The sequence below is a fragment of the Typha angustifolia genome, chromosome 11 (assembly GCF_048772165.1).
Source record: "Typha angustifolia cultivar Huaian chromosome 11, ASM4877216v1, whole genome shotgun sequence".
Lineage (NCBI taxonomy): Eukaryota > Viridiplantae > Streptophyta > Magnoliopsida > Poales > Typhaceae > Typha > Typha angustifolia.
In genome coordinates this window covers 1,798,710-1,821,376 of record NC_133249.1, presented here as the reverse complement: position 1 = coordinate 1,821,376, position 22,667 = coordinate 1,798,710, and the positions used below count along the sequence as shown (strand labels likewise).

The window sequence follows — 22,667 nt, the reverse complement described above, 5'->3', positions numbered from 1 at the left end:
TGGAATTCTAAAATCATCAATTTATCTAAGACAGCACTAAATTTCCACTTCTCCCGGAAAGAATTGCTATTCTAGTGTTTTTTTATTACAAAATTTTCTCAGAGTTAACCTTGTATACATGCACATCATCTGGAACAGTGCCATACGACAAGCAATTATACCGGCAGCAAAGGAGGAGTGAGGGCTTTCACTTCGTTATATTTAATAAACAATTGATTAGTCCGAAAGGAGAATTAAAAAAAAAAAAAAAAAACTCCCAATCTCGAGCCATTGCATAAAGGCAAATAGCATCAAGTAAGTATTTTGTTATACATATATTGTTATGCTTATTTACATATAATTGTTATAATTTTTTATCTAATTAATTCTTCTCTATTATTGCTAAGTTTTTATTTCCATTCGGGCTCTAAATTTAGAGCTAGGAAGCCCCACTATGAAAATGGAGCCGGACTTGTCATTTTAACCTTTCAAAATACCAAAATTACCCAATAATTATTATATTCAATCATTTTAATTTTATTTATATTATTTATTAAATAATTTAGTTAGTTAAACTGAGTATATAATTAGTTTTACTAATCAGTTTTTAATAAAAATAATATTAAGGTCTCATCGAGACCTTTAAAATGGGTCTGATATTAAATTATTTTTGAGTTAATTAAAATTTAAATTTAAATCTAATATAGAGAGATCTTATCGATTGATTTAAATAAAATTGAAGATCCGAATGAACATGCTTTTTTTCAAAGAAAAAGACAGGAAATTTGTAGAAGAAGCAATATTCATTTTTAAGTCGGAGGTTCATCGTAAGAAGCTGGATACAGTCAAGAAATAGAAGATGGCTACGGAACTAAAACCGGAACTGGTGGCTACGGAAATCACTTACCAGAATATTAAACATCTATTACTTTTATTATGTTTGGTTAATTTCTGCTTATTTTATGTAATATTTTTAGTCAATGACATGTAATGCTTATTTCGATGTTTATTTCGTGTAATATAATTTCGAAAATTACTTCTGAAACGTTTTCTAACCATATATTTTTATTAAAAAATAATAACACTAAGATGACATATTAAGTAATTTAAAATAACTAATATAATAATATATATGGAGCACGGTGCGTTGGAGTGCATATCTAATAAAAATTGGTTATAATGAAACAAATATTTTGAAAAAGAAGTCGTCAAAATTTTGATATAAAAAATATTTCGTCAGATCCTTATCAAGGATACGATCTCTTTACAGATGTCGACAAGGATATAATAATGCAGCGTTGACTAATAATAAAATTTCATAGAGGACAACTATAATCTTTAGTATAATTAAATTGACGAGAGCGACTGTAATTTTTAGTATAATTTAAATGAACGAGTTTTATTTTCTTTTTATATCATCCATATATGTAAAACATTGATTAATACTGATAAAATTATATAGTTTGCATTTTGATTATAATCTAAATATAATATGATTTCTTTTTTTTATACGAGACTTCATGATCTTACCCTGGTAAGAATTTCGAGCTCCCCCACTAAATTCTAAGCACTATACGAAAGAAATTATAAATCCTGTGTATTTTAGAAATATTTTTTTTATTTTAGAATACAAATTCTTATTTCAGAATAAAAATTAAACATCCTAATAATTTAATTTTAAAATACAAACATTATTTATCAAAAATCATATTTTATATCACACCAATATAATTACTAATTTATCCTTAAATTATATTCTATCAATTCACTTTATATCGCATCAAATATAATTATTATATACTTATTCTAGAATAAGAATAAATACAAATATAGCTATTACTAAAATTTTCTCTTATTTCAAAAATAATAATAAAAAATAACTATTCTAGAATTGATATTATCTGTAAAGTAATCCAGAACTCAATGTCCTCCATACATACATAGCTAATGTATATTTACTTTCATGAATACTCCACCGGTTCCCAGCCTCTCGAATGGGTCACATGCAGCCGCCTGTAACTTGAAATATAAAAGAATGGCGTTTCTCAAGGGGGAGAAAAAGGCAAAAGAGAGCCTCACGAAGATTCTTACAGATGAAATGGAAAATTCTCATATGCGATATGTGCTAGACCAAAATTTTCTTGGAAATTTATACTAGCACGTCTCTCTGTCTTACTGTGTACCTACAGTAATGGTGAAAAAATAGAGCTTCAAAATGACAGCCAGAGCCAACTGCAGCAGAAATATCACAGCAACGATAAGGAACCATCGCTCCCCAGCAGATACGATATGGGCACGAAGGTTGGCAGCAACAAAAGTTGCTGACATGAACCCGGCAACGCCAGCAATCACCCATCTGAAGATTTCCACTGGTACAATAGAGAGGCACTGCGACAAAGAAAAGGTGCTAAAAATGACACAGAAAAAGGTGCAAAAGGAACTGTTTCGCATCGAGACACTTGTATTAATAATATCAGATTGTTCATTTTTCTAACCTTACATTACATAGTTCCTCTCACATCCACTATATATTTCTATCTCCAGTTCTAACGAAGATGTAATATTCAATATTTTAATACCAGATTAACATCTGATGTAGTGTAAAATCTAGCCACTTCAAATGTTAATAAACAATGTGTTTTTACCAAAATTTATATTCACCAGCAACCTTAAAAACATGCATAAAAACATGGACACATTATTTTGATGCAACAGAAGGTTTCCTCTTTTTACAATGTCAGTAATCATGACAGGATGCTATGTAAACATGTTAAAGCAGTTTTTGAACGCATAAGCTTAAAATGAAACATTCAAGCAACAATGATTTATTCAGAGGATAATAATTTCAAGTTCTGACGAGTGCTCGTGAAGGATATCTACAGACAGAAATAAAGAACTCCTGAGAATGAGAACAGCCAAATGATCTGAATATAGAAGCTTCCACCTAACCACTATCGTCATATAAAAATGACAAAAAGAACATTTCCCTACCCTGCAAAGAATTTTCTTGAGATTCTGATTTTAAATGTCATCGACAAACAGAAGATGCTGTGAAATATTAAAATGTAGCAATAACTCATTAAACTATAGCGATAAATCTTTGATGAGACACAGGCACATAGATGGTCATGATTTATCTTACCCACATTGTAGATAAGATTTTAACCGACAACCTCAAAAGTCGAAACAATGCATATGCCATCTATGTGTCATGTTTATCGATTGCAAGAATATATGAGCTATTAATCAGATCTAGCCTTTATTAATTGGTACTGTCATGGCCAATGCCCGGGGCCTTACGTGCAGCCTCAGCTGCTCAAAAAGAAGTGGGATGGGAACTAGCTAACTAACGTGCTCAACACGAATAAACAAAAAATGAAAAGAAAAAGTATAGCTATAGCTTACCGAGGCTGGAATGAAGACAAACAGAGAGTATCCATAAAGACACCAAAGTTGAACAAGTCCAGATGGCGCAGAGAAGTACTTAAGAATGATATATAAACCAAGAGGGACAAAGGTAACATAGCCATAGAATAAACCGGCAGACCAAGTGACCAGGTTGATATCATAGTTCCACTCTTTCTTCTGCAATTTGTGTGCCACATAAGTAACAAATGTTCCAATGGCAGCGGCTACAAATATCAGGGTAGTGCATATCCAGAATGGTCCATATCTAACCAAAACATATTAAAATCGTAAGCATATGAGTATAAAAAAATTACTATAGGATGTTCGGCAAGACAAGTGGGATGAATATCTGCAGAAGGACACTGTAAGAAGATGGCATGAATTTCATATAAATAAAGGAGTCACAAAAATATAGTTAAATTAGAATATCAAGCATGATCATGCTTTGACTGGTTTATTTTATTAGATAAGAAAGAACTTTCTTAGTCAGAGTATTAAAAATAACAGCGAGATGGTAAATAGACTGATTTTCAAGTTCCAAAGTGCAGCAGCACAGATGACAAACCAGACTAGCCGCGAGATGAAGGTACAGTATAACGAACATCACCAAATAAAAGAGTTAGTATTACATGAAATACACAAACAGACTAGAAGAAATATAAATGATTCATTGAAGAAGATAAACGCAAGTTCATATAGTCCTGAAGAATGAGCAGGACAGAGGATTCTTATCATCTTTCTTAAGTCATTTCCCATATGAGTTGCATCTCAATCTCAGGCCAACGGTTCGTGCTTTATGTCATATGTCCCAATCTCTATCAAATTAAGTCAAAAAATATGATAGATGGCCACAAAATGTTTGTACTTATCGCTGTCCTTGTAACTTTTGTTGATAATGAAAATCTATCAAACCGTATAGTTCTGAGTGCCAGAGCAAAATAAATGGAAATAAAGCTGACAAATAAAGGTAAAGAAATGAAATTTGCAGGTTCAATATGCCATGGCATATGCTGATGACCAATTGATATAGTTATGCAACTAGAACATATATACCATTCTGCTTGTCAAGAGACTCAAAACTATGGGTATGGAACCTAGAATGCTGCAATAATTTTCTAGCCTTACACAAATCTAAGCATCCTAATCTTACTATGCATGTACTAATCATCACTTAACTTAAGTTCTCTCGTCCATCCTATAAAAGTTCTCATTCAATGCGAGATTGTTATTCAATGATCTGAAGTTTAGATCGATTAATTCTATGAATTAGGGGGATGATCGATCATCTCGCATTGCATTAACCATTCACCAAACAAAACTACAGTACCATAACAAAACAATTCATACAGAAATTAAAACCAACAAATAGAGGGGAGGAAAAAAAAAAACAAGAGCATGAGACAGTAGTACCATACAAGGTAGTGCAAAGTATACCATGGATGTATATAGCATTCTACAGCCTCATCATAAAATCATGACCAAATCTATGCGAGAGTAGATCGACAGAGGAATAGATACGTACAAGTCCGGATTCTCCGACGTCTTCTCATTGAAGGCTCCCTTGAACGGGAAAAGCGAGTCCTTAATCCGCTCCAATACATCCGAAGTATCTACGTCAAAATAGGGCTTGTAAGCCCCTACCGTGAACCTCCGGAACCACCCGCTCTGCTGTGGCTCGTCGGAGCTCCCTTTCGCTGGCTTCGAGAAGGTATCTGCCCGATCCAATCAAAAACTCCAATTCAGATCTCGATCCGAAACACAAGACGCAACAAGAGAAAGCGATCTAGATCTAGGTATCGTACCGTCGGCATCTTGCGGGGGGCGGAAGACCGCGGATATCTTGCCCTGGGCCTGGGAAGGCGGGAAGGTCTGGAGGTTGGACTCTGCAATGGTACCAAATGAAGTCAGAATCAAGAATGGGAACGAGTGAGATCTGAGGAGATGACATGCGGGATCGAGAGGTGAAAACCAAATCCTCACCTTGGAACTTGACGGGGACGTGATCCGGAGAGGAAGCAGCCTGATGAGAGAGAAAGAGGTGAGAAGGAGATCTGAGAGAGGGAAAGGAAGGGGAGGGAAGTAAGCATACCGGGACGGAGTCGGAGACCTTCTGGTTATCGATGGTGGTGTAGCCACCGCCGGACATCATCTTCGCTGAGGCTTCTTCTCCACTCGGATCGTTTTATGGAGAGAGAAAGAGAGAGAGAGAGAGAGAGAGAGAGAGAGAGAGAGCGAGAGAGGTTTCTCTCTAACTCGCTCTGTAAACCAAGTTGTTCTGCAAACGAAGTAAATAAATAAATAAATTACGGTGTTAGGGAATAAATACTAAGGCACGCAAGCTTACTGTTAGTTATTCATGAAGTGAACCCCCCCTAAGAAAGCGGGTTGGGCCGGTGGGCTTGATGACGAGTTAAAATGGTTTACACCGGAATCAGAAAGCAAACTTGATCTTAGAATTTACTAGGAATAGCTGCTGAGCTCTTAACTAGTTGTGTTTCTGAGTTTTATGGGTTATTTTTAATCTTACTTTGATGTTTATTTCTTCGTATTATGTTACAAATAGAGCTGTTTTCAATATTATTTTTTATTTAAAATCTATCTACCTAACAAGAAGAAGAAGAAGAAGAAGAAGAAGAAGAAGAAGAAGAAGAAGTAGTTCCTGTTCAAACAGGTAGTGAAATGCATTACTTCGTGACAGGAGGTCATGGCCAATTTATTGAGAGGCGGAGAGCTGGCCCGAGAACTAGTTATTTTGTCTGGGTCTATAAATTAGCCTATGGCCTTTGCACTTGTAATCAATGAAATTAAAAATAGAAATAAAAGAGGCATTTCACTCATTTTCAACTCATTTCATTGGGATCTCGCATGAGTATAAAAGTGTGGTAGTTGAAAATAGAATCTTAACAATGAATTTTAATTTCTCAATTGAAAACGAAGCAGAGAGAACTCAGAGAAAGCAAAGGTGGTACGCCTGCCACCAGTAAAATACATAGTCAACACGCATTTGGGGCACACATAATGGAGTGCTCAAATGCCGACCAATACCCTGAAAGATTTCATCCCAATATATTTATGTACTCATATTTGTTAACGATCGAAAATTGTATTTATATTTCCTCTTCTCTTTTGTTACTCGCTCTTGTGGAGTTAATTATGCATCAAGAAAACGACCAGCTAACTAAGAATGGAACCCACCTTGTTTACAGCTCCCACTTAGTCCGCTACCCTTTCACAATCAACGTTTTTAATAGCTGTATTGCTATTATTATTACTACTACTACATTAAATGAAAGCTGTAGCCCAATTTAAAAGTCAATCTGAAGATCTAAACTCCGCACATCGCTTCATTTGAATCTTAGGTACAATGTTGATTGTTTTAATCCTCCCAAAAATATAAAATTCTCTACTCATTTAAGTCACTTTTGGAGTCTTTTCGATTCTCGATTAGTTTAAGTTTTTAGAGCAGATCACCACGAGTTAAAAATTATCAGCGAAGCGATTGTGAGACAGCATTTGATGAAATGGATTCTTATATGAGTTAATGGTTGCCATTTGGACTGTTTCTTATGAGCATATGGGATCGATCTAAAGTCATCGACTGACATTTGCGAGTACTTTTGATGCAGACGTGACTGCTGTTCGTATCAGCAACGCACGACCGTGATCTAAAAGATAAAAACGATGCTACTTGAAGAGAAGAAGAAACGACATGCGATGAACCCGAAATACGCGGAAGGCGTTAATTTCCCGGCAGAGGCCGACCGGGGAATTCGGTCAAAGCCCAAGTGCGCCGCCAGATTTCAAATAGCTCAGCCTTTTCCCGCATTAATCGTTAAAAACAGCCCCTAGAAAAAAAAAAGATGGAGAATTAGTAAACTGGAAGCTAGAAAGAAAAAAGAAAAAGAAAAAAAGAAAGAAAGAGAGTTCCTCTCGAGTGCTATAAATCTCTCTCAGATCCTCGTGATCTCTTAACAAATCTTTAGAAGTCTCCTGGCTTTCTGTGATCGAGTTGGTCATTTAAGGTTGGCATTAGTATCCTGGTTACTGCAAAGAAAATTCTAATTTTCATGAGATCTTTTTTCTGACTTAATTGTGTAGACTGCTGTATGATTTTTTGTTTTGGTTATATCTCAAGTTCGTATTATCTGCTACAGTTCTTATATATAGGATTCTCAAATTCAAAGCTCATTAATCGTGAATGGCTTGCATGCAAATGTATTGGTAGCTAGGAATAACTAATATACTGCAACTGATCTGGGTTTGTGATTATCAAATTAATACTTCTAACTTTCTGCAGGCCTGGTGAGTAATTCATTTCTCCTAGCTAGACATGGCTGAATCGAGTGATGAACGGAGATCACAGACTCCAGAAATCCAGAAATCCTCAAACGATCTCCCGGACTTCAAACAATCCGTCAAACTCAAGTACGTCAAGCTTGGCTACCAATACCTCATAAACCACGGCATGTATCTCATCCTTCTCCCCTTCCTTGCCTTCGTTGCCACCCACATCTCCACCTTCTCCTCTCAAGACTTGCATGATCTATGGGAAAGCCTCCAGTACAACCTCGTCTCCGTCCTCCTCCTCTCCACTCTCCTCGTCCTCTTCTCCACAATCTACTTCCTCACCAGGCCCCGGCCGGTCTACCTCGTGAACTTCTCCTGCTATAAGCCCGACGAGAACCGGAAATCCACCAAGGAGATATTCATGCAAAACACCAAGGTTCTCGGAGCATTCACCGACGCAAACATCGACTTCCAGAGCAAGATCATCGAAAGGTCCGGCCTTGGCGACTCGACGTACCTACCGGAGGCCGTCTTCAGCGTTCCTCCTACTCCTAGCATAGCCAAGGCAAGACAGGAGGCACAAATGGTGATGTTTGGAGCTCTTGATGACCTCTTCGCAAAGACCAACGTGAAGCCTAAAGACATTGACATCTTAATAGTCAACTGCAGCTTGTTTAATCCCACTCCATCTCTCTCTGCTATGATTATAAACCACTACAAGCTAAGAGGTAACATATTTAGCTACAATCTTGGTGGAATGGGTTGCAGCGCGGGCGTGATCTCCATCGATCTCGCGAAGGATCTCCTCCAATCCCACCCGAAATCTTATGCTGTCATCGTCAGCACGGAGAATATTACGTTGAATTGGTACACCGGCAATAACCGGTCGATGCTTCTCCCGAACTGCCTGTTCCGGGTCGGCGGCGCCGCCATTCTTTTGTCGAACAAGTGCACCGACCGGTGGCGGGCGAAGTACCAGTTGCTCCACACTGTTAGAACCCACAAGGGTGCAGACGACAAATGCTATACTTGTGTGACCCAAGAAGAGGATTCTGATGGAAAGATTGGTGTATCTCTTTCAAAAGATTTGATGGCAGTAGCAGGAGATGCTCTAAAGACGAACATCACAACACTGGGTCCTCTTGTCCTCCCCATCTCTGAGCAGTTGCTCTTCTTTGCCACAATTGTAGCTAGGAGGGTTCTTAAGATGAACGTGAGGCCATACATCCCTGACTTCAAATTGGCGTTTGAGCACTTCTGCATCCATGCAGGGGGGAGAGCCGTTCTTGATGAGTTGGAGCATAATTTGAACTTGTCCAAGTGGCATATGGAGCCATCTAGGATGACGCTTTATAGATTTGGGAACACTTCGAGTAGCTCGCTTTGGTATGAGTTGGCTTACAACGAGGCTAAGGGAAGGATCAAGAGAGGGGATCGGACGTGGCAGATTGCGTTCGGATCCGGGTTCAAGTGCAACAGTGCGGTTTGGAAGGCTCTCAAGACGGTGAATCCGAAGGACGAGAAGAAGAACCCTTGGATTGATGAGATTGATGATTTCCCTGTGGTGGTAGCGTAAGGTGTTTGTGCTTAATATTTGTGAATCTCTGTGTGGTCAACGTTACCGTCCTTCTGTTTCTCATTGTGTTGTTGTTGTCATTACTTCGATTGTCCAATAAGCTGTTTGAATATTTAATTGTAAAAAAAGATTACAGTGGCTACTTCTTGCTTATAATTAATGATACTTTATTTTTGCAACATTGATATGATCGACCAGTTAATTATTTTGCACGTAGTGCTCTCTCCGAGGTGGGGAAATTTAAAGTAAGCTTCCTTTTTTTCTCTCCAAAACTTGGCTTCCTCTCGCCAAGTAGTTGACTGCACGAGAACAAAGAAGCAGTGGTTTTTTTAAAAGCAAGCAGGACGCCTATGACTATAGCTGGTACGGTCGTGAGGGAAAAAGGACTGGATCGTCGGAATCAATGTCTGGGATACTTGTGATGCATGTGAGAGGAAGTTGTTCCTGAATCCTGACTACTGAGGGATTGAGAACTTTTCCGATCTCTATTGAATTTATACGAGATTTTTCTTTCTTGAGGAAATTTATGGTGCGTGATTGCAAGAATCAATTTATTTATTTTTATACGTATGCAATTTATTAAGTCGTTGTTCCTTTCCCAGGCGTTTTTTTTAACGGTAGAATATTCATGTGGTTTTACGGTACAAAGATATCTCACCATCTTTCTCAATTAGCATATATAAATATATATTATATATACCAAACGATGCTGAAACAAGTCCACAGCATTAAGAACTGGCTTTGCCACCAAAAATACTAGTGATAAGATCTCATAACAAAAGGTACGGATAGGATCCTCAATTTATACAAGAGTAATACTGAAGAAATATGTTGTTTCAGAAAGTACAATTATCCCAATAAGAATCTTGAACATTTACAGAGCGATCACATGTTAACTGGGCGTCAAGATTTTGTAGCCATACCAGTTAATCAGTGAAATTCTTCTAGTGCCCACTGGCACAAATTAAGAACCCATTAAAACAGCTACAGCGAGGAACCACGTCGTAACTTATGGAGGCTTTCAGAATGCTATTACCAGTATATCTGGCAATTCATATAATTGAGAGTAGAATCATGGATTGCTTCATTATATATTATACTCAAAGAGGCCTCCAACCATGAACAGCACGGAGACTTATCCAGCACAATTAACCAGCAAATCCCACTTTCCTGATACAAGCACAACACATCCTGATATTTATTTGCCATACAACAACAAGAAGCTGTAGATCCTAGCTATTTGGGGTCTGCATGATGCTTTTCTGACATGAGAAGGAAAATTATTTAGCACAATCACCTCTAAAGTAGCTTCAGCAACTTCAGACGCTCTTCATGCTCTGGATCCAACTTTGGTGGCGTGTAACACCCATGAAGGTCTTCTACCACATATTCCTACAATATTAAAAGGTGGGTTAAATGGACATGATATTCGAAATAAAAGAGAAGGCAGAAGAAAATCGATGTTAGAGAGTATTCCTGCCTTGGTAAGCTCCCTTTTGGTCAGGATGTGATAGTGTCTTTGCCAGATCCTTTGGATGGCCATAGTTGCTGCTAGGAAACCATAGGCGATTCCAAGGATGGCAAAGACAACAACAAAAATAACGACCAGGGCAAAGCAAGCCTCAATTGAAGCAGGGAAGCAGTCCAGAATACCCCACCCATAGCAGCAGTTACGGCATCCAGTCATGCAGGGATCATTGTTATTAATTGATGAACAGTGAAGTATCAGTCCAAAAAAGCCAAGCAGCACAAAGAATACTAAGACACCTGCAACATTATTCTCAAATCAAATAATGACTAGACAGTGCAAACCATGAAATATGCTTAGCAGGAAATGATTGCCCAAAACATCTGACTTTTCCAATTCATAAGAAAATGCTCAATGAATTTCCCAAGAAGAATCATATTTGTCTGGACCTATGCAGTAGTAAAAGGGTATTGGATGCTTTGATAGTATTCGATCCCAACCATCAGTGAAGCTGTTCCTGAAGCTGCCGTTTTGGTCTAAGAAGTACGCAAAACCACCAATGGTAGCAATGGTCTGTATAATAAAATAAGAAAAAAAAAACAGTGCTCACAATTAAATCAGAAATGCTGATCACATAGACAGCATAGTCACCTTAAGATTAGTAGCCTAAATACATTATCCATACACACTAACATTATCACATATTCACAAATTTAAAAAATAACGGAACACTTACATACTTTTTGCTATCATAGACTTATCAAGAAATTCAACTACCAACTAACCTAGCAAACACAATTTCAAAATTGATGTGCAATAGTTCAACAAGACAGTTAGTGGAAACAAACTACAGGCTTTGTTATAAACTGTTCATTACATTATAGATGCAAGGTATGCAGCTGGAATGTCGCATCAGGGAAAAATACTCATGTCCAAATCAATTATCAACAAATTTGTTATACTCCTAACTGAAGATTTGTTGTACTTTAATGGCTACTGTGGTGCAGGATAAAGCAACTGGACTAGTAGTTCATCCTTCCATTGTTCTAATGGATGCAATCTATTTGTGGCTTGTTAGAATAAATTTTTGAGGCCAGAATGTGTTCTTTATTTGACAAGGAAATTCAGCCATTTTCATCACCTGTTAATTAATTAATTATCTTATAAGCTAATATATCAGAGTTTAACCATCAAAGTGATCTGCATCAAAAGATAAATTCGTCAGACAGTTCCCTTACAGTTTGTACAGCTAAGAATACAAGGAGTACATCTCTTGCAACAAAGATCCGAAACTTCATTTTACGCCAGGAATAATCTTCCAACAGTTCTACTCGGAGATGGAACTGGGCCTTGCATGTTGTGCAGTGTGAGAAGGCAAAACCTTCCTGCAAATATGCAACGTGATATTAAAGATTGAATTGCCAACTAACCAATATAGAATAATTAATAATAACTAAATGTTTGTAACTAACAAAGATAAAAGTGAATGAGACTTAATTAAGAACAAAGAATGAACTACCCTCCGCCTATCGTGAACCTCATCTTAGTTGATATTAAGCATGATGACCCAACTTAAGTCTCCACAATTTACCAAACATGGAGGGGCCATCAGCCAATTTTGGGGTTTTGGCTCGAGGCTCATCCTCGATCTTTATTTGAAAAATATGGCCCAGAGTTGCTGGATGGTTGAATATCAGTCATAATGGAAAGTAAAGGAGGCTCCCATTCTTCTAACTGTATCAGCAGTCCTCTCTATCAGCTAGAATGCACCACTAATTTGGTGATTGAGATTGAACTGGTACTTGAGAAAATAAGAACCCTTTCCATCAAGAGATATTATAAAAAGCCTCCATAAACACTATTAGAATAGAGTTGCTTCACTAATTTTACTTTGCCTTCAGATCTCAGTACATCCAGTCCCTCAATGTGTTCCCTTGGGAATATTGATGGTTTTCCTTGTAGTGATGTAATCGATATATATCACTTGGCCATGCATTAATCTTCTTTTCTATATGAAAACCTTGCATCCAAGATGACTATTTGGAGAACAGAAGGGTGGTATTGGTACAATATAGACCCGGGAAAGAATGTTACCTTCACTGCCCGCCAATGGTCAAGGCATGAACGGTGAACAAATTGCTGAGTGCCTTTGCACATGCAAGGAGATATTAACTCATCACCTACATGAAGCAACAATAACACTGGTCACTAGCACACATGATACGGATTGTAAGTACCAAGAGTTTATCTGCAGAATAACATTATACAAATTACAAATTACCAAGCATGTATTGAACACCAAACAAGTTTTTGTATAACATTGTAATATAGAGTTCAAACAAATCTATAACACTACATTCTAGAAGTGTCCCATGACACAAAGATTAGACTTCCACATTGTTCCTCTTGTTTCAGCCATTGCATGAAGCATCCCAATCAGAATACCCCAACCTTCCTCATTCTGTCTTCCCTTCCTTTTCCTATATTTCCTCCAACACTAAATTAATAGACCCTTGACCTGACAAATGTACTCCATTAGCATGATATCGGTGACACGTGCTTCAGTCAAGATTGTATAATTTACCAGCATCAAAGAACTACCGCTGTGCAAGGATCATAATTCACCAGTTCCACAATAATAGATGATTCACACCTAAGTAGGTAAGAAAAATAGAGAATCTTTTTATGACACAATTTGTGGTGTGCTCGTGACATTGCAGGATTTTATGGTATAAACAATTGCCATGTTGCTTGTGTCAGAGATATAAAATACAATTCTACAATTCATGATATGATTTTTTTTCTCACCGAACTTCATCTCCATAACACGCCATTACCGACTTCCAGTTAAGGAAATACTATTTCCTTGAGCTAACTAAAGAATAAGATATCCGATACATCAGAATTTTGACTGAATAGAAGCAAAAAAACTGCAGCTAAATGCATTAAAATTAGCTCAAACTATATGAATTCACAAAACCCTAATCGGAATCGGTCGAGATTCCATAAAAATGAGGTTACCAATATCTGAATCGGATTCTAGGCAGATACGGCAGCAGGCAGCCGAAGACGCCTCGATTTCCTCGTCCTTTATCTCACTCGAGCTCCCAATAGACGATTCGGCCTTCTCGGCCTTCTTCTGGAGAAGGGGATCCGAGTCGTTCGGATTCGCCTCCTCCTCTCGATCCATCTGCGACTCCTCTTCCATCCAAACCTATTCAATTTGCACCCGAATCCCTACGATTCCCCGCAGCCCTAAAAAGAGCCGAAATTAACCAAGCAAATCGGAAGAAATGAGAAAAATCAAATTGATCCTACCTTCTGAGAAATCTTCGATCGTATGGAGAAATATTACAATTTTGGGAGGGCTTGAGAAGAGAAAAGAGGATTTCGATAAGGTGACGACGAGAAGAAGTCAGGACTCGGGAGACGATCGTGCTGGTCTTGCGGTTTTGGTGTCACGCTAATGCATGCTAACGTGCGCTACGCTAGTGCGCACGGTAAGGAGCTTAAAAAAAGCCCGTTCGAACCCGGCCCAATCCCATCCCCCACTCGGGCCGGCCTTTATTGCTACCTTTTCCTCTATTGAGAGAGGATTTCATATTTCTCATCTTTCCAGACTTTTATCAAAATAAATAAATAAATAAATAAATAAAAATCTTTACATAGACTTGCCAGTTGCCACCTAAGAATAGAAGACCATTTGGATGAGAAGTTTGATAGTGGGTTAATTACACTACACACATTTAACTACTATCTTATTTTTATATAGATTCTTCTTATTTAATTTTTTATAATATTTTAATCTAGTTAACCATCTAATATCTTTCACTTTCTTGACGACGTTAATAGAAAATGTTAAGGGGATGTTTAGTTGAGGGATTTTCTAAATGATGCATAAATAGATAATAGTATCTAATCTAAAAATTATTATTTGATTTGGTGCACTAAATCTAAAAATTAATATTTTTAAAAAACTAATTAGACTTAGATCTAGCCACCCCAATCTAACTCATATTTATTTTCTCATTTCGATCCCAACCTAACTCCGACTCCAACCATCTCTCTTCTCTCCTTTTATTCCCATCCTAAGCCCTAACTCGTCTTTCATCTCCTCTCCTTTTGTTCTCTTTGATAAAATATAACTAACAAAATATATCTAATAAATACAACGTCATGAAATACAATCAACCAAATAAGTTATCTTGTTTCTTTAGAAGCAATATCTAGAAAATATGTACATCTTAATACACATAATTTCTAAACACAATAAACTAAACAACCCATAAGTAATCATTTTATCATCAATATTTCTTTTTTTCCCCTCTAAATTTAAAGTAAAATAATCCCTAGAGCATATAAAATTAATCACGTGACAATTATTTAATAGATAATTAATGAATCTAAATATAATTACCCATTCAATAGTTGACAAATATCTAATACTCCAAATGAATATTGAGATGAAATAAAGACGACACGGGTAGGATCCGTAGATATGTGGAGTATGAGGAGCAGATCCCTTGCAGCCACAAATGTATTACGTACGATTGATTGCAAATATTATGCATATATTGGAAAATTTATTACATGTCAGCTAGAGTATGTATGAAGGAAATCAAACTCCTGACTTTCCTCGTTACTGTAGATTTAATTTTACACCAAGAAGAAGATTTTGGGAGTGCAAAGCAGAGAATTATAATATACTAAAGACCATGCGGGCCAAATGGGTTGAAGTCAATGCACAATCGTCTCCGTTCCGTGCGGAATACATCTTTGAAGTTCTGTTCGTTTGGCAAACGTCCAAACTAGGCCCATGTGAGCTTATTTTGGTGGCAGTATGGGTGTTGGAATTCCATTTCAAAGAGCTCAGAATACTGAAATTCCATGCGTTTTGCAAAATTTTATAATATAATCTTCATGGAAGAAAGCAAAGTACAGCTAAATAGATGCGAAGAAATTAAACAATACAAACAAAGACAGACAGAGTAGCAGCTCCAAGCTCTTGAAGCAGAGAAGCCTACAAATGTATTACAACTGGCCATTTTGGATCCTTTTCTCAGGTCAAACTCTGCACACAGGGGAAAAATTTTTATATTTGTTAATGTTCTTCAAATCACGTCGATAAAATAGACGAGCAAGAAGGAAGATAAGAAAAGATCAATAAAGAGCCTTATCCGAAAATAAATTGGTCTCAGACCAAAAGGAAACGCGAGGTGAGATAGACAACCATATCTAGAGGATAGCAGCTGAAAGATATGTCAGTAAATTTGGGCTGCTACGATTAATTACTTTACATCGAAAACTACAATAGGATATTGTTGCAGTAGTACCATTCCAGCACCTAAGTTTCGAATGCAAAATTGCAACTGAGGGGAGAGGAGGCGACCAAACTCACTGAGTAAATTCTATATTAATCTCATCCACTGTCTGCTTCGCTATCAACCCATAAGCGCGTCTAGAAAGCACCAAGGTGGTTCCATAACTCGACGGCGTCGAGTGCAGTTCAGTAGCCCGGTCGACGACGACGATCTGGACGCGCTGGCCCTCGACGCACGCGTCGGGGGTAGCCGAACTGAGGCACCTCACGATGTACTGCCTCCCGCACGACGCGCCATTGTCCCAAATCCCCTCCCCGGCCGCGGCGAAGAGGTTGTCCGGAGGAAACTGGCTCTCATCGCCCCCAAAACAAACAGTTGCTGTGCACAAACGAAATTTGAAGATATTGAACAAAAAGATCAGTGGAGAGCACCTACGAGAGACTAGAGAGCAACGATGGGAGGGGTAGAGACTAGCGGGGGCTTACGGAGGAAAGGAGGGCCGTAGGATGAGGCGGTGCCGACGTCAGCGTTGGAGAGAGAAGGGAGGAAAAGGAGGAGGGAGGAGAGGACGAGAAGATTACACATGGGTGAGTGAGGAATAAGGAAGAGATTGGATCATAGGATTCTAATCATACTAAAAAGGCGCACTTTTTATTATCGGGAACGATTGATTTCGAAGTCAACGGAAGTGGATCTAGTGAGGAGGTCCCCATCGACGGGCCGATACGGCGGAAGGCGGAAGCTGGATGCCTCCTTCTTTTGACTAGTCAAAATATGGCAAAACTTCAAGAGGCCAGGGTAGTATTTGTTGGGTAGGGAATTTTGGACCATCTGAAAAGTTGATCTTATGCAGTATAAGTTGCAAGTATTTCCTGCAATCGCTGTCAAATCTGTCCATCTTTTGTTTTCCTCTAATTTAGATTTGAATGTACAAGCTTCCTGCAGCAAGGCAACAGAGAGAATCCCCCCAACACTTCACAGACATTCTAAAAAATAATGATGCAGCCTCAATAATTTATATTGTTTTTTTAATGATAAAAAAAAAACAATATAATTATTGACATCCATATCAACAAGAAGAACAGATTGCATCGAACTTTTGTAGTGGTCAAGAGATGCTCTACATTGAGTATTTCCTATTAGTCCTTCCATTAGAATGCCCGCATTTCGGATATATACAAATACAACAATGAAAAATAATGGATCTTCTAATAATGTATCAGAAGATCCCATCATATATAGTAAAATACTCAGATTTAGGATAGGCTCCCTTAAAACTTGATATAGAGCAAGACGCTTAAAACTCTTTTTACTTGCGCACCTTTTGTGTGTTTACTTCTCCCACCCAATCATTACTCACTAGCACAAGATGATCACCATCTCTTACAAGCTTCACATCATCAATCTCGGCTCCATGCTTTGTCAGGACTTTAGTAGGCACAAATCCAAATTTTTTAGCACCAATGTCAAGAAGCTCTTCAATTGATTCTGGCAGAAGTACAAGCTTCCCGGCAGTATTGCCCTTCTCGGGACAGCTGATTGTTACCCTAAGTAAGGAGTTGTGATGGTAATTGGCACCATTGAACATTCCCATTGCTCTTGAAGGACCAAGAGATGAGAGTAGCCCACTGTGATGCTTGTTTGTTTGAGCTGTTCTAAGGATGCCAAACAGTGAGTTGTGAAAGCTAGTCCTCTGCCGCTTTTGGTCGCTTCTCTCCAGAGATCTATATCCCAAAGATGGTGCGTCTTCATGTCTCACATGGGAGACTACAGGCTCGCTATTAAATTTTCCAAGTAAAAGAGGGGCAGATTTGGGGTTAATTACAGAAGAACTTCGGTTTAGTGCTTTTTTAACTTCAAAAAGAGCTTTTATCTCCTCATGGCTTTGCTGATCAGCTAGACTTCTCGGGGTCCAACCATGACAGTCTGGTCGGTCTATGTCAGCACCTTGTTTCAGCAAGAATTTAACCAACTGAATATTCCCCTCACAGACAGCACGGTGTAGCGCTGTACTTCCATCTTTTCTGGGTAAATTTACATCTCCACCATAACGTATTACGTCTTCAAGCAGTTTGGTGCTGTTCTCCTCAGCAGCTCTGCAAGCATACAAGCCCATGTCACCTGATGAAAGATCTGCACCATTATCTACTAGTAACTGGGCAACAGTTTCATGCTTCCCAAGTAAAGCCTCCCATAAAGGGACAATTCCGTCTGAATCTGTCCATATTGAACAATTTATTATACATTAGTAGACAAAACGAGCCAATCTGAAAGAAGCAGATCACCATAATATTGAAAGTTTTGGACTTAAATGACTAATCAGAATTCGATAGCAATTGAGAAACATTCAGTCACAAAGAGAATTTAGAATATAAAGTATAAGAGGCCATATATTTAATAAGTGATGGATGTGGAAATTTAGTTAATTTCAATTCTTGCTGAAGTTCATTTGGTATATTAAGCAGGTCTGTCGAGAAGTTACAGTTCTCCTTGAACCAAAGGAAGCATATTAACTATCTGAAGCAATGGTTTTGTTCCTAGAAAAGTGAAAGATGTAAGATAGAATACAATGAATCAAGCCAAATTCCAATTCTTGTTGAACCAAACTAAGTGCGTCTGACTTCGGAGCAATGAATTGGATTTCTGGAAAACTGAAAAGTGGAATACAGAATACAATGAGGCTTGTTCCATGTCCATATTCAAATTACTAGAAAATTTCCTGTTGCATGGGCCCCAAAATATGACTTTGTGCATGCCTCATGATTAGGATAAGAATACTGCTGGCACAAGAATAATATTTTAAAAAATAATTATATAGAAAAGAATCTCTAGATAGTCAACTCTTGCAAGAGATAATTACATTAAATGGAAGCCTGAGAGCAACTTTTAGAGTTTCATATTCAAGGACGAAATTAACCTACCGGAATAAGTACAGAAAGAGATTCAACCAATGGGCTCAAAGACCTATAAATCCGTCAAGATATATTAACCATAATTCAGCTGTAGCTTTCTAATGGATTGATAAGCTATTTAAAATTTTGAGTACAAAAATAGTTATACAATTACTAGATTGGGTTTCAGCTTACTTTGGAAGGAGTGCAAATTATATTCAGTTCGGCAACATACCTCTGCTATTAGGATCTGCCCCATAATCTAGTAGGAGACGAACACAGTGCTCATTTCCCTTTGATGCGGCTATATGCTGTTCATCATTCAAATAAAGGAGAAAAAATCATTACCTACTTCAAATGGTAAAAAACGAGGTGAGAGTATGTATGTATATCCCTGACCAATGCTGTGTGCCCGTTGTTGTCCGATTCGTTTGCATCCAAACCACGTCTGAGAAGTTGATGTAATAACACATCATCTCCTCTAGTTACTGCAAAACATAGAGTAATGGGCAAATCCAATTGTCCACGTGTTAACATGTTCTCTATCTCTGTCAGGACTCCTTCCATTACAGGATCTTCTTTTTTCTCTTTCAGATACTGCACCAAATAGAAAGATGAAGGAGCTAAGGCCTAAAAGGTCCTAAATTCCTCTTAAGGCTGTACTTTGTAAGAAACAATCAACAGCACAGGGGGTCTCCTATATGATATTGTCAGTTAACACAAATAAGCTGCACCTAAGCATTTAATTCTTAAAAGAACAGATAGCCCCTACAAGAATTATCAAAAAGACAATATTTCAAAAAAGTATGTATTCACCGAAAGAAAATTACACCATAAACACATGAAAAAGATGGCTTATGAACCTGAAGCAGATTGTTCATGATTATTGTTCCATCTCCAACATTTGACTGAACGATACTGAGAAATTGAGTACGGTTTAAACGTAAAAGCTGGCTCAATGATTTGGTTCTGACTGTGAATAGTTGTGGTCTATAACAGAGCAAGCCAACCTCTCCAACAACATCTCCTGATTTAGCCACTCCAATTTTCTGTAGATGATAACAGGCTCTATAACGGAGCTTATGTGATGTAAAAAATCAGCATTCTTTTAGAAACTTTAAAGAAAATAAAAACTTGCCTGGTCCCCATTCTTGGAGTCTATTAAATCCTGAAAAAAGAAGGTTCATACATCACCTTCAGGAAAATCCATACCCTTGATTTGGATGGTATATCTTTGTGAATTACAAAAATTACATCTTAAAAAAAAAAGAGTGCTCTTACCACACTGCCAGTGACTATTATGTAAAAGTCTGTGGGTGCTTCATTCTGCAAGATCACATCCTCCCTTGGAGGAAAGTATTCAGCCCTCATCTCAGAAACCTTCAAATTTTTGATATAGATGCTAACATGAGAGCTCAAGGAGAATAAACCATGAGTACTTGAAAAGTTAGCACTCTTGTAAAGCCTTACCAGTTGGAAGAGTAGATCATCAGAAATCCCTTGAAATAAGTAAACCTTTTGAACAAGATTGTAAAACAAAAAATGAGAAATGCTAGATCTAATAGCTTTTGGAAGAGCATCAAGAGTCTCTTGTTGTTGAAGGCCTTCTGAGTCTGTCCGGAACTTCAAACTCAGATGAGAGATCATCTGCTCTTGAAGCTGAACAGGGAGCTGGTTTCTTTGAGCAAAACCAGTGGCAGCTTGAATTGTGTCCCTCTGTAGTTCAAAAAATCCGCCAGAGGAAACATGAAATTAGTAACAAGTATCCAGAACTTTATACTCATGAAGGCAGGGTCCCAAATTCCAGATAGTACTTACATATTTTCTAGTACGGCTAGTCCCATGGACAACAAGATGTGTCATATTTCCAATCAAATAAGCTGTCAATCCGAGGTTAAAGAGCATATAGAAAATGTCAAATATCATTTCTCTCGTATTCTCTGGATGCAAGTCTCCATACCCAACGGTTGTTAGAGTAGTGATTGACCAATACATTGATGTGACGTACCGAATCCACAAGCTTCTATCATGGAAATCAGGCATAGAACTCCCAATCCATGTGCGGCTGGGGTCAGGATACCTATCAGCGAGAAGATAATAGAAGCATCCAGCACAGTGGACGGCAAAAAGTGTCACCTATAAGATCATCGCAAAAATGAGAGAGGTGCAGCGACAAATTATGGAAGTATGGATAAGAAACAAGGTAATTAGACTACTTACGCAGACAAGCTTTACACAACGAACCCAGAAGTAATTAAAATGCCTATCTTTCTCCAATCTGGCAAGTAAAACAGAAAGATATGTAACCAAGCTGTGTCATATAAACAGTACAAGAAACGATAAAAGAATGAGATGCTTCAGAACACCATGATGTTCAAATCCTGAAGATATGGGATCTCTTTCAGATCCCATCATTAAATCCATCAAAGGATAACAAATATTTTAGCGTTAAGTAAAACTAGATTTATTTGGAATTCTCTTCCTTTCCTAGATCTCAGCATACCTAGCGAAAAGTGCACTGACTCTTCGAAGACGCCAAAGCCGAAGCATGCTGAAGAATCCATAAGATTGGAGATTTGGAGGCAGAATCTTTCGTGCAGCTTCTGTAGGGACCGTTGAAGCAACATCCAGAATAAACCAACTGGTCGTATATCTCCAAGCAATTTTTTTGGGGCTATCTACGAGCAGATAAGTTGCTCTATCGAGGTAGGCTACAAAGAATGTCAGGATGATATCAATAGCAAAGAATCCATTAACAACGTTGTCAGCTATTGTTAAACCTCCTGTTACTTCCTTAATGAACCCAAACTCAAATGGAGATACCCAGGCTGAATAGATCACCAAAACGATAAGAAATGTCTCCCAGATTCTGCACAATTTCAGCACTACATTTAGAAATGATGCTTGACTTGTAAAATTAAATGACTACCAGAAATTCTCTACTAGACGAGATATGAAAATAAGAGAAGAAAAGATTAACAGAACAGCACATAAAATAACGTGTTGTTTCCAGATTAAAGAAAGTATTTGAGAAGCAAAATCATATTACTAGTGCCCAAAGGAACAACCGGATCTTTTTGTTTCAATCTGAGATGGCACCAAATCCGAAACCAATATTGTTCGCGTAATAAAAAAAATAATTCAAGCCGAACAAAGAAACAAAGGCGTCACAATCAAAAGGGCATCTATCTTATTTCATAGCGATTTAAAAAGAAAAACAAAGAGAGAAGCTGGAATACATCAAACGCAAAATTTCGTGAAAGAACAGTAAAAACCCTAGGCCAAGAACGAGATTGAAATGTAATAATACCTATATCTCCGATCATAAGGGGATACAATGAACCGACGAAGCTTCACCCTGCGATTACTCCTCGCCCCAAGCGAAGGGAGGATCCCAGTAGACAAGCTATAGTGGCTTCCATCCCTCGAAAGCTCCTTCTCCGCCGCCTCATGTCCGCACACCATCGAAGGCACAGCGAACACCCCTCTCCTCCATTTCTCCGCCATTACCTTCTCCTCTCCCAATAACTCCCTACTCTACGTCTTCCCCGCCTCAATTAACCCATCATCCGCGAAGGTAGGGATAATTCTCTGCCCCAAATTCCACCATTTGCGACCTCTCTCGCTGATCTCTCGAGCTTGGGGTCGCTTTCCGATCCACTTCGTCCTTCGCGCCTAGAAGTGCCTTTATAGGTTAATCTACGGATTTAAGTGAACAATGGGAGGATATAAGCGAA

The 22,667-nt window shown here is 38.1% G+C and overlaps 5 protein-coding genes across 5 annotated transcripts; 1 reads left to right on the top strand and 4 right to left on the bottom strand.

The window, feature by feature from the left end:
* Window positions 1-1,846: 1,846 nt before the first annotated feature.
* LOC140771014 (uncharacterized) lies at window positions 1,847-5,662 on the bottom strand. The gene is made up of 6 exons (XM_073112364.1): window positions 5,477-5,662; window positions 5,368-5,407; window positions 5,190-5,270; window positions 4,910-5,099; window positions 3,385-3,652; window positions 1,847-2,367 (listed from the first exon to the last, which is right to left on the bottom strand). Exons 1-6 carry the CDS (start codon window positions 5,534-5,536, stop codon window positions 2,152-2,154), a joined length of 855 nt encoding a protein of 284 aa, XP_072968465.1. The 5' UTR covers window positions 5,537-5,662; the 3' UTR covers window positions 1,847-2,151.
* A 1,629-nt stretch (window positions 5,663-7,291) lies between these two features.
* On the top strand, window positions 7,292-9,290 carry LOC140771194 (3-ketoacyl-CoA synthase 11-like). The gene is made up of 2 exons (XM_073112640.1): window positions 7,292-7,409; window positions 7,685-9,290. The coding sequence occupies exon 2, from the start codon at window positions 7,718-7,720 to the stop codon at window positions 9,248-9,250; it is 1,533 nt and encodes a 510-aa protein (XP_072968741.1). The 5' UTR covers window positions 7,292-7,409; window positions 7,685-7,717; the 3' UTR covers window positions 9,251-9,290.
* A 700-nt stretch (window positions 9,291-9,990) lies between these two features.
* On the bottom strand, window positions 9,991-14,192 carry LOC140771195 (uncharacterized). Its single transcript, XM_073112641.1, has 8 exons — window positions 14,037-14,192; window positions 13,740-13,973; window positions 12,813-12,898; window positions 11,957-12,103; window positions 11,168-11,291; window positions 10,731-11,017; window positions 10,548-10,642; window positions 9,991-10,420 (listed from the first exon to the last, which is right to left on the bottom strand). The coding sequence occupies exons 2-7, from the start codon at window positions 13,924-13,926 to the stop codon at window positions 10,550-10,552; spliced, it is 924 nt and encodes a 307-aa protein (XP_072968742.1). The 5' UTR covers window positions 13,927-13,973; window positions 14,037-14,192; the 3' UTR covers window positions 9,991-10,420; window positions 10,548-10,549.
* A 1,110-nt stretch (window positions 14,193-15,302) lies between these two features.
* LOC140771196 (EG45-like domain containing protein) lies at window positions 15,303-16,810 on the bottom strand. Its single transcript, XM_073112642.1, has 3 exons — window positions 16,525-16,810; window positions 16,117-16,417; window positions 15,303-15,789 (listed from the first exon to the last, which is right to left on the bottom strand). The coding sequence occupies exons 1-3, from the start codon at window positions 16,622-16,624 to the stop codon at window positions 15,783-15,785; spliced, it is 408 nt and encodes a 135-aa protein (XP_072968743.1). The 5' UTR covers window positions 16,625-16,810; the 3' UTR covers window positions 15,303-15,782.
* Window positions 16,811-17,125: 315 nt separating this feature from the next.
* Window positions 17,126-22,667, bottom strand: LOC140771193 (potassium channel AKT1-like). The gene is made up of 11 exons (XM_073112639.1): window positions 22,241-22,667; window positions 21,434-21,799; window positions 21,151-21,208; window positions 20,749-21,066; window positions 20,401-20,646; window positions 20,212-20,310; window positions 20,069-20,098; window positions 19,794-19,979; window positions 19,330-19,527; window positions 19,166-19,241; window positions 17,126-18,256 (listed from the first exon to the last, which is right to left on the bottom strand). Exons 1-11 carry the CDS (start codon window positions 22,435-22,437, stop codon window positions 17,349-17,351), a joined length of 2,682 nt encoding a protein of 893 aa, XP_072968740.1. The 5' UTR covers window positions 22,438-22,667; the 3' UTR covers window positions 17,126-17,348.